The sequence below is a fragment of the Sphaerodactylus townsendi genome, linkage group LG16 (genome assembly GCF_021028975.2).
Source record: "Sphaerodactylus townsendi isolate TG3544 linkage group LG16, MPM_Stown_v2.3, whole genome shotgun sequence".
Lineage (NCBI taxonomy): Eukaryota > Metazoa > Chordata > Lepidosauria > Squamata > Sphaerodactylidae > Sphaerodactylus > Sphaerodactylus townsendi.
Window position 1 is genome coordinate 6,032,230 of NC_059440.1, and position 14,681 is coordinate 6,046,910.

The 14,681-nt window shown below is 47.6% G+C and overlaps 1 protein-coding gene across 1 annotated transcript in view; it reads right to left on the bottom strand.

Annotated features, from left to right (window-relative positions):
• Positions 1–11,069: 11,069 nt before the first annotated feature.
• Positions 11,070–14,681, bottom strand: part of VMP1 (vacuole membrane protein 1) — a 50,962-nt gene continuing 47,350 nt past the window's right edge. Inside the window, exons 4-5 of the mRNA XM_048518970.1 lie at positions 13,664–13,763; positions 11,070–12,306 (exon numbers count right to left, since the gene is read on the bottom strand). Of these exons, the coding sequence (XP_048374927.1) occupies positions 12,163–12,306; positions 13,664–13,763 (244 nt within the window). The 3' untranslated portion in view covers positions 11,070–12,162. The remainder of the gene's footprint in view (positions 12,307–13,663; positions 13,764–14,681) is intronic.

Consider the following 14,681-nt stretch of genomic DNA (forward strand, 5'->3'; position numbering starts at 1 on the left):
AAGGCCGGAAAGCGTCCCTGCCTCAATGGCACGCAACCGAGTGCCGCCTTGTAAGGGGTTCGTTGTTCCAGAGTCAACGCCTTACGAAGTGACGTCAACAAAAAAAAGATGACCTTTGGTTTAGGGCTACAGTAATTCCAGGGCCCTTCTGAGTCATCCGGAAACTGACAGTTGCTCAGGACAAAGGCCTCCGTTGGCATAAGGCAAGTTTAAACATAACCTCCCGGGCCTGCTTGTCGAGTCAATCATACACATTTGTTTACACAATTCAGGGGGGGTTTTTTTGTGTGTGTGTTATCCTTTTTTGTGAAGAACTTCCGTCTTCTGTGCTTGCGGCAGCCCCACGCCTTCCCACGGGCAGCCCAATCCGATTACTCAGCCGCACGGAGCCACTCGATCGGAAAGGAGAAGGGCAAATATCAAAGCTCTCCGTTACCACAAGGGTGTCTCCACGGCAAAATCCCACACTTGATGTGGAAACAGTAAAGGGAAATCGAATCGATTCCATGACTAAATACAAGGCTGGATGACAGAGACAGAACTAGCTAATTTTGCACCTGACAGGAATCTAAAATTGTGCCACCCTATATTTTTAGAGTAGTAATTTTGTAAGAAGGTAAATATACAGTTAACAAGCATAATAATCATATTTATTTTAGTGACAAGATTGGCTTTCACAATCAACCGATGCAGGAGTGAGAATTTAACATGCTATTTAAAAGAAATGGAAAGATTCCTGAAGGAACACAAGAGTTGGAGAGACGCTGGTTTGCTTTTCCACACCTTCACGTGAGCGGCAGACTCTAATCTGGAGAACTGGGTTTGCTTCCTCACTCCTCCACATGCAGCTTGCTGGGTGACCACCTGAGTGGCAGAGGCTTACCTGGTGAGCCAGATGTGTTTCCGCACTCCTTCATTCCTGCTGGGTGACCTTGGATCAGTCGCAGTTCTCTTAGAACTCTCTGAGCCCCACCTACCTCTGTTGTGGGGAGAGGAAGGGAAAGGAGTTTGTAAACCACTTTGAGACTCCTTACGGTTGGGAAAATAGGGGGAAAAACAAATTCTCCTCCTGTTGTTCCAGGTCATACAGCGTTCACAGGGATTATTTGGTGAGGCGTTTGGGTTTCGCCACCACTGCTTTAGAACAGATCATGTAGTTCAGGGGTCTGCAACCTGTGGCTCTCCAGATGTTCATGAACTACAATTCCCATCAGCCCCTGCCAGCATGGCCAAGTGGCCATGCTGGCAGGGGCTGGTGGGAATTGTAGTTCATGAACATCTGGAGAGCCACAGGTTGCAGACCCCTGATGTAGTTGAAAACTAGGGAAGTCAACTGATGGGAACATAAAAATATCCTGTGCCTTTAGCTGGGGTTTAATGGGTTGTTATTCACCTCTACGCCATGAAAGCTTCAGCGGATCATTTCCACACATTAGAACTCTATGAAAGGGACAGGGATTTTTTTATCCGTCGGCCACCCTACCTGAAACACACATGCACCTTGCAGCGGGGAACTCGGGAGCCATCTTTCGGATAAGTTGGCCTGCCATTACTGAGCCCAAGTTAAGCTCCGACATTCTTTGGAACACAAGTTTGAAAACCACCGTCGAACTGCCCGCTGATAAAACTGGCTTGAGAAATTCTTTGGCCAAAACTCATCCCTTGTCCATTTGTCACCTATAATTTACTTCTCAGTTCCGCCAAGCAGGTTCTTTATCTGGGTACCAGTTCAGCTGGTAATAAGATCCAGATTCGTTTCAAACAAATTAACACAACAGGGATTTCAGGCCTGCAAAGCCTGCGGTTTGCAAATTATATAGGGTGGACCTGACAGGTGGGCTGGGACAGGTGTTCGTGGCAACGCATAGAGAGGCACGAGGACTCACCCAGCCATTTAATCCAATAACTCCAAGAGCAGAAAAGTAAACGACTCAAGATTTATCCCCAGAGTCACCTTCTCACAATCATTTAATAGTTAGTTTAAAACTTTTCCTTTATGTTCTGCACCTTCCACATGTCTATACCGTCAAAATACATCCAAGGGAACTCAAAAGCCCAGCAAATGGGACAGCACTTAGGACAGTGATGGCGAACCTATGGCACGGGTGCCAGAGGTGGCACTCGGAGCCCTCTCTGTGGGCACATGCACACAGAGTTCACCATATGGGGGGGCGGAAAATCACCCACCCACCCCCACACACAGATCTAGGCTGGCCTGGGCCACTGAGCACGATGTGCGCGCACCGCAGTGAGCAGGGAGGACTCGGCTGGCAGGCCTGGTGCCTGTGCTCTGGGGGGCTGTTGCCGGGGGGGGGGTGGGTGCAGAGGAGGCAGAGATGCTAGAGGGGCACAGAGCGGTGTGCGCAGGACTTGCTGGAGGCTAGAGCAGGCTGGCCCCTGCTCGAGCAGGTGGGGCGGAGGAAGAGGGAGCCAACCGTTTTTTTCCAAACTAAAACCTCAGCATTCAGGTTAAATTGCCGGGTTGGCACTTTGCGATAAATAAGTGGGGTCTGGGTTGCAATTTGGGCACTCGGTCTCGAAAAGGTTCACCATCACTGACCTAGGAAATCAATCCAGAAAAGCCTTTTAAGGGGGGGAAACCAAGAGACACGTTTCTATAGCCCTTTCTAAAGGTGGCCAAACAAAATAATCTCTGGAAAGGTGTCCCAGATAAGCATAATAGTCAAGGGTAGTGAGTTTTCCATGGCCACATCGTGGTCTGGTAATTTTTGCTCTCAACGCTTCGCCCGCGTCATGCCAGCCACAGAAGCAAAAACGAGCAGACCACTTGCGCCCCCATCACCTAAATCCTTGCCACGTCCTTGTGGCAATGCCACGGGGGCTTGGCTTTTGCCGGCAGCAGCGGGGCCTTTATTTTATTTTTATTGGAGTTTTATCCTGCCCTATCCCCATGGGGTCGGTTCAGGGCGGGTGGTGATGCCTGCTCCCTTTCATTACATTGATAGCAGCCAGGTATCCACGGCTTCCACGCTGTGCCACTTTCGACAGTGGCTTGGGGAGCGTGGCCAGAGAGCCAGCCACGGGAAAGACACGTGGGTAAGGCCACGGCAGCAGTCACGGGTGTGCAGAACCGATCAATTTATGAACCTTACCACCTCCGAGGCTCCGCCCGAAAGGAAATATTCAACACGCCAACGTCAACCAATCAAATGTGTCTCTCTGGCCAACCCAAAAGTTTCTTCTGTTGTATTACCTGTCACAATAAAAGGCCGAGCCTTATCCTGTTTAGAGTTCAGATGACTCCGAAGTGGATTAATCTGTGTGTTTTTCTGGAAAATCTATGGCATAGGTGTCAAACTCGCGGCCCTCCAGATGTTATGGACTACAGTTCCCATCATCCCCTGCCAACATCATGCTGGCAGGGGATGATGGGAACTGTAGTCCATAACATCTGGAGGGGTGCAAGTTTGACACCTGTGATCTATGGGAACCAGGGTATTGTTAGGAGAATACTTTCTTAAAAAACCTGGAACTACACATCACAGATTCCTTTGGGGGAAGTTGTGAAAAATGTCAGCGCTTGTCAGCATTTTAGGGTGTGCGCGTGCGTGCGTGCGTGCGTGTCCCTGAGACCTGTGGATTCAGATCACCATCATGAGTAACCCAATCCAACCAAACACGGGAGGCGGGGGATTATGTTTACCGTTTTTCCTCTCTGCTGAAATGAATATTGCTGTTTATGGGGGATTACGCATCTTTACTTCAGATTTGGGTGTGTTTGCGTGGATCCTTGTTCACTCCTTCGCATGGTGCCATAAGATAGTTAGATGTTCTCTAGCCACAGAGCCCGGAAACCCCACAACACCCCAGTGATTCCGGCCATGAAAGTCTTCGACAATATCCAAGAATCTCTCTCCCCAATATTGAAAGAGCTATTCTGGAAGTAAGCAGATACGACCGTGTCTTGTACACTGTCGCTGTCTGGTTTCGTTTGCATGATTTCCATTGCTGCCAATTTTTAAAAAATTGACAGATACCTGTTACATTTTATATGACGTTTAAGTCATACATATCACTACTGCACATTTTGCATTTCTAGTTCGTAAAAATGTTTCTGGATAACTTTAACAGAAGCATGGAGGAAACTTCTGTTAAGAAAGGGGCGGGGAAGAGAGACGGTTTTGCATGGGAGGGATATTCAAAGACCAATCTAATACTAATTTGATGTCACTGGAGAGCAATTGGTTATTTGGTTGTGGTGGGTTTTCCAGGCTGTGTGGCCGTGGTCTGGACACAGTGTGTAACAGACTTCTCTCTGTGATACACCTGTAAAGATGCCAGCCACAGATGCAGGCGAAACGTTAGGAACAAGTGGTTCTGGTGGGTTTTCCAGGCTGTGTGGCCGTGGTCTGGTGGATCTTGTTCCTAACGTTTCACCTGCATCTGTGGCTGGCATCTACAGAGGTGTATCGCAGAGACAGGTCTGTTACATACTATGTCTGAACAAGATCTACCAGACCACGGCCACACAGCCCGGAAAACCCACCAGAACCAGTTGAATCTGGCCGTGAAAGCCTTCAACAATAAATTGGTTATTTGTTTGCATGACTCCCGTGAACTGGCCACGCGGGCCTTCATAAGCCAGCTGCCTTAATTTGCCAAGACACCCATTAAATGGCCCCTCAACAACCCTCCCTAGAATCATTCCAGAATGTGTTGGTGATTGGTTTGAGTTCGCTATGATGAGCTAGGGGTCAGCGCTATCAGTCACAGACCAGGAAAGGGATTTGGGCCTTGATAGTTCCATGGGAATGTCAACACAATGCATGGCAGCTGTGAAAAAGTATGCTGGGGATAATTAGGAAAGGAGTTGATAATAAAACTGCAAGGATTGTCATGCCCTTATATAAAGCCGTGGTGCGACCGCACGTGGAGTTTTGTGTTCAGTTCTGGTCGCCACATCTCAAAAAGGATATCGAAGAGATGGAAAAAGTGCAGAGAAGGGCAACGAGGATGATTGAGGGACTAGAGCACCTTCCTTATGAGGAGAGGCTGCAGTGTTTGGGACTCTTTAGTTTGGAGAGGAGACGACTGAGGGGGGATATGATTGAAGTCTATAAAATTATGCATGGGGTAGAAAATGTTGACAGAGAGAAATTTGTCTCTCTTTCCCACAATACTAGAACCAGGGGGCATCCATTGAAAATGCTGGGGGGAAGAATTAAGACTAATAAAAGGAAACACTTCTTCACGCAACGTGTGATTGGTGTTTGGAATATGCTGCCACAGGAGGTGGTGATGGCCACTAACCTGGATAGCTTTCAAAGGGGCTTGGACAGATTTATGGAGGAGAAGTCGATCTATGGCTCCCAATCTTGATCTGCCTTGATCTCAGATTGCAAATGCCTTAGCAGACCAGGTGCTCAGGGCAGCAGCAGCAGACGGCCATTGCTTTCACATCCTGCAGGTGAGCTCCCACAGGCACCTGGTGGGCCACTGCGAGTAGCAGAGTGCTGGACTAGATGGACTCTGGTCTGATCCAGCAGGCTAGTTCTTATGTTCTTAGATTGGGATTAGTGCTTTGCTTTGGGCTTTTTAAAAATAATACAAAATGTAGAAGCTGCAGTTTGTCGGGAACGTCTTCCTATAAATCCACAATTATGTTTGGACAGTCACACAGGGAAGGAAATGCACACACCACATACTTTGGGGTGCTGGTTCATGTTTTAGTTCAGGTGAAACACCTGGAGAAGATCCCTTTCAGAAAGCATGAAACTGAATCTTTCAGGAGATCCCTTTTTAGAAAGCGTGAAACTGAAACCGAGGCCCCTTCTGCACACGCAGAATAATGCGTTTTCAAACCATTTTCACAACTGTTTGCAAGTGGATTTTGCTATTCTGCACAGCTTCAAAGAGCATCGAAAGCAGTTTGAAAGTGCATTATTCTGCATGTGTGGAAGGAGCCCAACAGACAGAAAGCCAGGACTGCTTCTGGAGATGAAAAAGCTATAGATGCTAGAAAGTGCAGGTTGGGACCAGTGCTCTTTAACCTGTTCATAAATGACCTGGAAGTAGGGGTGGGTAGCGTGGTGGCCAAGTTTGCAGATGATACCAAATTATGTAGGGTGGTGAGAACCACAAAGGATTGCGAAGAGCTCCAAGCGGACCTTGATAAATTAGGTGAGTGGGCTCAGAAATGGCAAATGCAGTTCAATGTAGCAAAATGTAAAGTGATGCACACAGGGGCAAAAAATCCAAACTTCACATACACGCTACAGGGGTCAGTGCTAACAGTCACAGACCAGGAAAGGGATTTAGGCGTCTTAGTTGATAGTTCCATGGGAATGTCAACTCAATGCATGGCAGCTGTGAAAAAGGCAAACTCTATGCTGGGGATCATTAGAAAAGGAATTGATAATAAAACTGCAAAGATTGTCATGCCTTTATATAAAGCAGTGGTGCGACCGCACTTGGAGTACTGTGTCCAGTTCTGGTCGCCGCATCTCAAAAAGGATATTGAGGAGATAGAAAAAGTGCAGAGAAGGGCAACAAGGATGATTGAGGGACTGGAGCACCTTCCCTATGAGGAGAGGCTGCAGCGTTTGGGACTCTTTAGTTTGGAGAGGAGGCGGCTGAGGGGGATATGATTGAAGTCTATAAAATTATGCATGGGGTAGAAAATGTTGACAGAGAGAACTTTTTCTCTCTTTCTCACAATACTAGAACCAGGGGGCATCCATTGAAAATGCTGGGGGGAAGAATGAGGACTAATAAAAGGAAACACTTCTTCACGCAACATGTGATTGGTGTTTGGAATATGCTGCCACAGGAGGTGGTGATGGCCACTAACCTGGATAGCTTTAAAAGGGGCTTGGACAGATTTATGGAGGAGAAGTCAATTTATGGCTACCAATCTTGATCCTCCTTGATCTGAGATTGCAAATGCCTTAACAGACCAGGTGCTCGGGAGCAACAGCCGCAGAAGGCCATTGCGTTCACATCCTGCATGTGAGCTCCCAAAGGCACCTGGTGGGCCACTGCGAGTAGCAGAGAGCTGGACTAGATGGACTTTGGTCTGATCCAGCTGGCTTGTTCTTATGTTCTTATGTTTAACAGCTAAGAAGCCAGAAACCTGTTTGTGTGAAAGCTTAAGTAACTGAAAACTCTTTGAGAGAGAAGAAGAAGAAGAAGAAGAAGAAGAAGAAGAAGAGTTTGGATTTATATCCCCCCTTTCTCTCCTGCAGGAGACTCAAAGGGGCTTACAATCTCCTTGCCCTTCCCCCCTCACAACAAACACCCTGTGAGGTAGGTGGGGCTGAGAGAGCTCCGAGAAGCTGTGACTCGCCCAAGGTCACCCAGATGGCGTGTGTGGGAGTGTACAGGCTAATCTGAATTCCCCAGATAAGCCTCCACAGCTCAGAGCTGGGAATCAAACCCGGTTCCTCCAGATTAGGTACACGAGCTCTTAACCTCCTACGCCACTGCTGCGAGTGAAATGGCCATCTGCATCCATCACAAAGTCTGAGACGAGCACCATCACTACTGATCCTGGTACAAATTATATCTCCACAAAAATCATCTTTGCTAGAAACTTGAGTTTTTGGCTGATGGTAACAGCCAGATGGGAGGGAGTCCCCATTGATGACTGAATACTCCTGAATGAGTTTAAGGTGCTGACCAGAACTAATGGAAACCTGAGATGATCTGGACTCTCAGAAGACCCAGGAGTCCATCGCTGTGACTTTGATGCTGGATCTAGCTTTTTGTCCATTCAGATTAATGGCAACAGAGGGTGACGGTCTTTCCTCAGAGACTTGCCGAAACTTCGGCAAAAGCAGTTTCAAGGAAGCGTGCATTTTTTAATTCAGTGGTAGGCAGGAATACTATAGAACAGCAGCATCCTGAACCCCTGGGTTGGAATGGGTCACATCCAGTCAATAAAGAATGCTTCAGACAGGGTGAATGATGGAGTAGAAGAGGAACCACCAAGACAGTCTCGAAAGGCAGATCCAGAACTGAGTGTGCTTGAAAAAGAATCCAAGAGAAATATTTTGCCAACCAGAATTATTTATTTTTTTCATCTGACCAACCGAATAAGGCATTGATTCGCAATACACATTTTAGTTTTGAATCTTTCGCTTAAATAAAAAAAGTGGTCATAAAGTAATACATTTCCCACCCACCCGGGGGGTTGAAGATGGGGGCTACGAAAGAGGCACAGAAGGAAGATTCAAGGAGTTAAAAATAAAGCAAAAATGAGATACCTTCTTGAAAAGTTGAGGATTTTATCCTTGGTCCAGAGGGATATGTGAATTTTGAATTATGCATACAAAGACACATATATTTACACACACGCGCACAATAACAACAACTGGTTTGTTTTGTTTTTTCTGTAAGGAGTTGCTGAACTCCAAAAGCTGTTCACATTCAAGTTTATCCTCTGTTACGAGGAAGAGGAAAGAAAGAGTGGGATTTTCCTCTTGCGTATTTACTGCTAGCAATAAAACTAAAGCCATTAATTTGGGAAGGGCTTAATTGCTCGGCTTCCGTGGCCGTGTGCTTATCATCGCGTCCCATCATGCACTGCTTCATGGGCTCATGATGTCCCAAGGTCTTCAAACCAGACCAGTCAGCAGAGATCCTTCTAGAACAGGGGTGGGCAATTATTTTTTCCATGGGGCCGCATAAGAAACAGAAAATATTGTGAAGGGCCGGGCCAAAAGGCAGGGGGGCCAGTCAGGGTCATCCGGCGGGCCGGATGTGGCCCGCGGGCCATATAATGCCCAGGTCTGTTCTAGAAAGAAAAAGGGAGGACTAAACGGTCCTAAGAGGGCTTCCTTGCGGTGCTTCAACTCTACGCCTTTGGTAAAGGTGCGGGGGAGGGGGCGGACCATAAAGTTTCAATAAAAGTATACTTGCTGTATGACCGAGAACGAGGTACATGAAACAGAAAACCCAAGGATATTGTTGGAAAGATTGCCAAAATAAAGGCTGCTGTGTAAAGGAGGTCCCCAGATTTACTGGCTTGGGTCAGAAGGATGGGTCGCGTCAGCAGGTGTCAATTCCCCAAACCTAGGTCTGCGGACGGATGTGAATGTGTGTGCTACGGAGAGAGGGTGCATATGCAGCGAGGGCTTTGCACTGAGGCAGGAGTGGTTGTGATTCGCTCTCCCCTGCAGCCTCTTTCCCGCCCTTCATTCTTTGTGGTTTCGGAGCCTGACAATATTGTAACTCCCGCACCCCTGGGCCGCTAAGGAGAAGAGTCTCTTGTGAAAGCTGGCCGCTGTAATTAGGCCGGTTTCCTTCCTACTACGGGGCCAGACAATGCCCAGGTGAGCACACAACACAGCAACAGGCAGAAGTGAGCTCAGCACACGCACACCATCCGCCCGCCCCCCCTCCACACACACAATCAGCTTTCGTGCGCTCACCACACGCAGATAGCGAAGGGCGTCACATATGACGGCTGGCAAGACCAGGAGTCTTCAAACTATGGCCCTCCGGATGTTCATGGACTACAATTCCCATCAGCCCCTGCCAGCATGGCCAGGTGGCAGGGCTGATGGGAATTGTAGTTCTTGAACATCTGGAGGGCCATAGTTTGAAGATCCCTGGGCAAGACCCACGGGGCCTTCTGGGGGACGGAAAGTCTTGGGGTAGGGATTTGGGGGTTTGCAGCCAAACAACACAGTTTGTTGATCCTGCTGTTTAACAATTGCCTTTAAAGAAACTGAGTCAGGCTTTTGAACAGGCTTTTGAAATGCAGAAGGGGACTTTTCTATTAAAAAAAAGCCCTTGTTGGGGCTGAGGTTAGGGGATCCTGGTGAAATCCCCCAGAAAGTTTGCCCCCAGCCCCATGAAAACCTAGCAGAAGGAACAGTTTCATGAATGTTACCCAAACCATCTTCCAAGGGCACCGGCAACTCCCCTGGAGGGGAAAATTTAGGTGTCTGGAGACAGGATTTCCATTTTAGTCCTTTCCCCTCTGAGAAAGCAGACCTGAGCAGCCAACGGCAGGAGCTCAACAACCAGCGCCTGGAGACGAACACAACAGTCACGATGAAAGATACCAAAATGTCAGACAGCCTACCGACTGTTGTTGCCATGAGATCCAACAGTCAACATCAGTCTGATAAGCTATCCGACAGAAAGGTACACGGCACGACGATGTCACGATGGTAGGTGGGCGGGCAACATGAGCAGGAGTGAACAAATCACACGAGGACGACAAAATTCACTCGACAGACCAGTCAACACAAGATGAACAAGAAAACCAGGGGGTGTTTCAGTGTGCCGTTCCCTAGTCAAATAAAGGCAGTCGATCTGATCACTGGAAAATTCAATGTGCGGGACACCTAAAACAGTTTAGAGATGGAGTAGTGCCCTGGGCCTTTATCTAGAAAATTGTATTTATTTATTTTATGTTATCTATAGTTTGCCTTTCTCACAGGGATTCAAGGTGGGCTACCCATAGCGAGCCAGTACAAGCACAAAAATGGGACATTCAATAATCAGGATTTTAGAAATCTGCGGCTACCATCAAAAAGAGTGAACGCTGTCCAAAGAACCCAATCTTAAGAAGGGGTTTACTCTCAACCCACCAACAGGCTTTTACAGCAAACAGCTCTTTTATAAGCAATATATTCTCGAGACAGGGGTGCAGGTAGGAAGAGATCCTCATGTTTTGTCCCAGAGGATCTCTTAGGAACTGTTAAGGATAACCAGTGATAGAGAGGTTGCTCACACTTGTTCCATATCAACAGAATGACTTGGAATAGGGAACAGAGTATGATTTATGGACACTGAAAAGAAGTGAACACCCGTGAAGGCACACAGAATACAAGAGGCTGTCAGGGAGCTGGCGGGGACGGGGGATGGACAGCAGTCAATGCAGTCTCTAAAACCAAGTGGACAGTGCTGAAGGGCATGCTATTTCCTTCAGGTGCATTCCAGAGGCATTCTGGGTAATTATCAGAACTCTCTCCTACCTATAGAAAAGGTGCGGAGTTGGAACAAAAGCGATGAATTTAAACAAAAACAAAACACAACCACCACAACCAAAACACACGCTGCTTTACACCAAGGTAAGAAAAGGCATCTTAAAAATATATATTTGAATTCTATTTATTCTTTTTACCTTTCCCGCACCGGACAAAAGCATCTTGTGTATTTGCGAACGATGCTATGCAAACATCGTAAGAACCGAACCTTTAACACACACACACACACGCACTACTAATTTTCAGTTAAATAAATGAAATTAACTGAGTCGAGCTTTCTGCTGCTTTCGGCTCATTCTTGGGAAAATTCAAGAACTCCTGAAAGATGACAGAAAGCATTCACTTACGGGGGGGGATGATAAAGGTTTGCAAAGAAACCTCTGGCGTGACTAGAACAGAAGAAGGGATAGGAGACCGTAGGAGGCGGAGGGGGTGTGCTTTAAAAGACCAAGACAAAAAGGTCTGGAATGATCCAAGGTGATTTTATAAATTTTATCAGCTCAACTTCATTCTAAGTATACAGGATTTTTTTTTTAAAAAAAGACAGCAGTTTGACATCTACTGCCTCTCTGCTCACAACCGTTACGAAGTTTAAAAATGTTCCCCCGCCATGTTCCGTGCTCCCTCCCCCGCCCAAAAAACGAACACAAATGAGATGGAGAATGTCAGGAACCGAGATCAGATTTTACAGTGTTTCCACGGACGGACATGCACACCAAAGCAGCAACTCTAAGACTATTCTGATGTAAGATTCTGATGGACTTTGACGTCCAAATGGAAGGATGGAAATGCCGACCTTCAACGTTAAGCTTCGCGGCATGTGAGTCGTTAAGGTAAAGTCTCACACTGTTTAAAAAAAAAAAATCAGTGCTTTTGGAAGTAGCCGGAGCGGCCAGCAACTATGTTAAAAAGAAAAGCTCAAAGATTCCCCGTTAACGGTTCAACCTGGACAAAATCTGAACAAAAGCACATACGTTACCTTGAGCAGGCAAATGTCAATCAAGGAGAATTGTGATAACGGCAGAATTACTTTAAAAATCATCCGTAAGAGGTCCCGGGATGACTAAAGGGTGACCCCCCCCTGCCCGCCCCCTTTTCTCAAATAATGCCAGTTGCTTGTTTGTTGGTTTTAGTGCGGAGTGAAGCTGGATGTTCAAATTATGTTTGGGGTTCAGCCCTCCCCTCCCTCTGCCTCCACGGCTCATTTGGTTTTCTCCTCGGAGTGCATTTGCTGCCGGAGTCGCTTGGCGTAACTCTGAGCCGTGGAGTTAATGATCGACAGGATGAAATAGCACACCATCACAATGACCAGTTTTTCAAACGTCCACGAGAGCCAGTTTTCACCCTGCAGATGCACAGAACCCAACGGGCAAGAGACAAAAAGAGAAAGAGGGATAAACACAGGTTAGCGAAAACGCAATCGGACATTCACCGCAAATCGGAGAGAGAAGCGTTAAAACGTTTTCAGCATTTCGGCAGTTCTGTCTAGTGCCAGGGAACGTTTCCTACTCGGATCTTCTGTGGCCCTTCGGTGTCGCAAAAAGGTCTGGGAAATATCCGAGGCCTGCCCAGCACCTCTCTTTGCTGCACGTGAAAACTGAGAGCAGAAAGCTGTATGGGATTCTCTCAGGTGCAAATAGTCAGGCCGGACAAACCACCTGGTGCGAAAGTGTCCTGCCGCCTTCTCTCCCGGAACCGCCGAGGAAGTGCAGCTCGGCAAGAGAGGTTTCAAATTGCGAATAGTCCGTAAAGGGTTAAGAGTGAGCTGGTATTCCTCCTTGCTCCTGCTCTCTGGCAGGGATTCAAAGAGTTCACGCTCAGGACAGGGGAGAGGAACAGCTACCCAACCACCACCCGGAACACAACGCAATCCTTGGCAGGCCAATGGGTTTCTCCGAAGGCCAATCCCCTTCGGGAAGTTTTTTTAAAATTTGTTTGCTGCATGTTCCGGTGAGCGCTCCTTGTGCAACCCGCAACTGACGCAGCAGAAAAGCAGCTACTAGCAGCTTTTGCTTTGAAAGCTTCGGGGGAAAAGAACTGCTTGCATTTCCGTCTGGTCAAAAGACGGCAGCAGCGAGCAGCACATTCATTCACACTTTCACCCAGTTCCCTCTGCAAATCGGGTTTCTTTTCGCGGTCTGTTTCTCCCTGGGCCACCCACCTTTCTAGGGTGAGTTAAGGCAAGACTGGCTAGCGGGGAGGGGGGGGGGGCAACCCCTTGGGTCCAGAAGACCAGCTCAAAATGTATTTGTGCGCAATATTCTTAAGGAGCTCAGTTTACAGGTCACCAAAACCTCTGAAGGCTCAAACAGAAATCATTCAGTTAATTCAACCGGAGGGTTCCAGATTTTAATCTTAGCCAGTTACGCCTCTAATAGTTTCTCTGTAAAGGTCTCATTTCTCAGGAAATGATGTAAACTGGACGGTTTTAAAATCCACTGTCAACTTCAAGAAACCGCTTGCTTTGTACGGCAAGGAACTGCGCCCGCCCCTCCTAATACACATATACATTAACTTAGGCACTGAAATGACAATATTTTAAATCCCGGTTATTACTGAGACGCCCCATTTCCTTCCATGTGAACTTTGCCAGACTTCAAAACATGGTTTCTTCTTCTGCTAGAAAATGGGTTTCTTGCGGGGGGGGTGGGGGGGAAGGGGACGGGACCCCGGGGCACGGAAAACAGGCAAAGATCTCTTACCTGGGCAGCTCCATCTGTCTTGTGATGGAGCTTCATCCGCTGGGCTTCCAGATATTCTCGGAAGGGCTTTTGAAGAGAAGGACCGACGCCGGGGACCGCACTGATGCGCCGGTTCCATCCCGAGGAGGAAGATTTGGGAAAGCAAAAAAAGGGAGAGGGGGAAGGAGGAAGGGAGGGAGGGAGGGGGAAAGGGAACACGTGCGAAGAAGATGATTTAAAAATAAACTTACCGCCAAAATTTAAATCACAGCTAAAGGGGGGGGAAAAATCCCCCCTGTATTAAAGGCATGTGGGAGAACCAAAGAGGGGGAGGGGAGAGAGAGAGAAACAAGAGACCCGGCACATGTGCCGTTGGCATGGAAGGACCAAAAATAGAAGAGGGAGAAAAGAGCCAAAAAATGCAGAAGAGCTCCTCGGCTGCCAAGTGGCTGCCGAGAGGATGAGAGGCAGGAGAGGGAGAGAGGCTTTATATGCCGAGCTGGCCAGCGCACTTCCTGAAAGCTAAGGCGAGTGGTGCTCCTAGCACCAGGACAGTGCCGGGAGGGAGCTCGGGTGCCCTGACTTCTCAGAAGTCCCGGCCATTTATCACCGAGGGTTCCTGTAAGAACCGGTTTGAACTGAGGGAGCAAGGAAATGACTGGGGCTGGTGTCACCCGCCCCAGTTTAAAAAGGACCTTGCCCGCCTCCCCCACCCCACCCCACCCCTGTGACTTGCCCCCATCGGCTCCGAGAGGGAGGTCCCTCCTGGCTCAAACCAGGTCCTTATTAGGGCAATTCCTGCGTCATTTGAGTCCCAAAGAGAAGGCAGCGGCCCATTCCAGAGACACCTCCCACCAGGAAAAAGAGACAGAGGTTTTTTTTAAAGGAAGAAAGAAAGAAAGAAAGAAAGAAAGAAAGAAAGAAAGAAAGAAAGAAAGAAAGAAAGAAAGAAAGAAAGAAAGAAAGAAAGAAAGAAAGAAAGAAAGAAAGAAAGAAAGAAAGAAAGAAAGAAAGAAAGAAAGAAAGAAAGAAAGAAAGA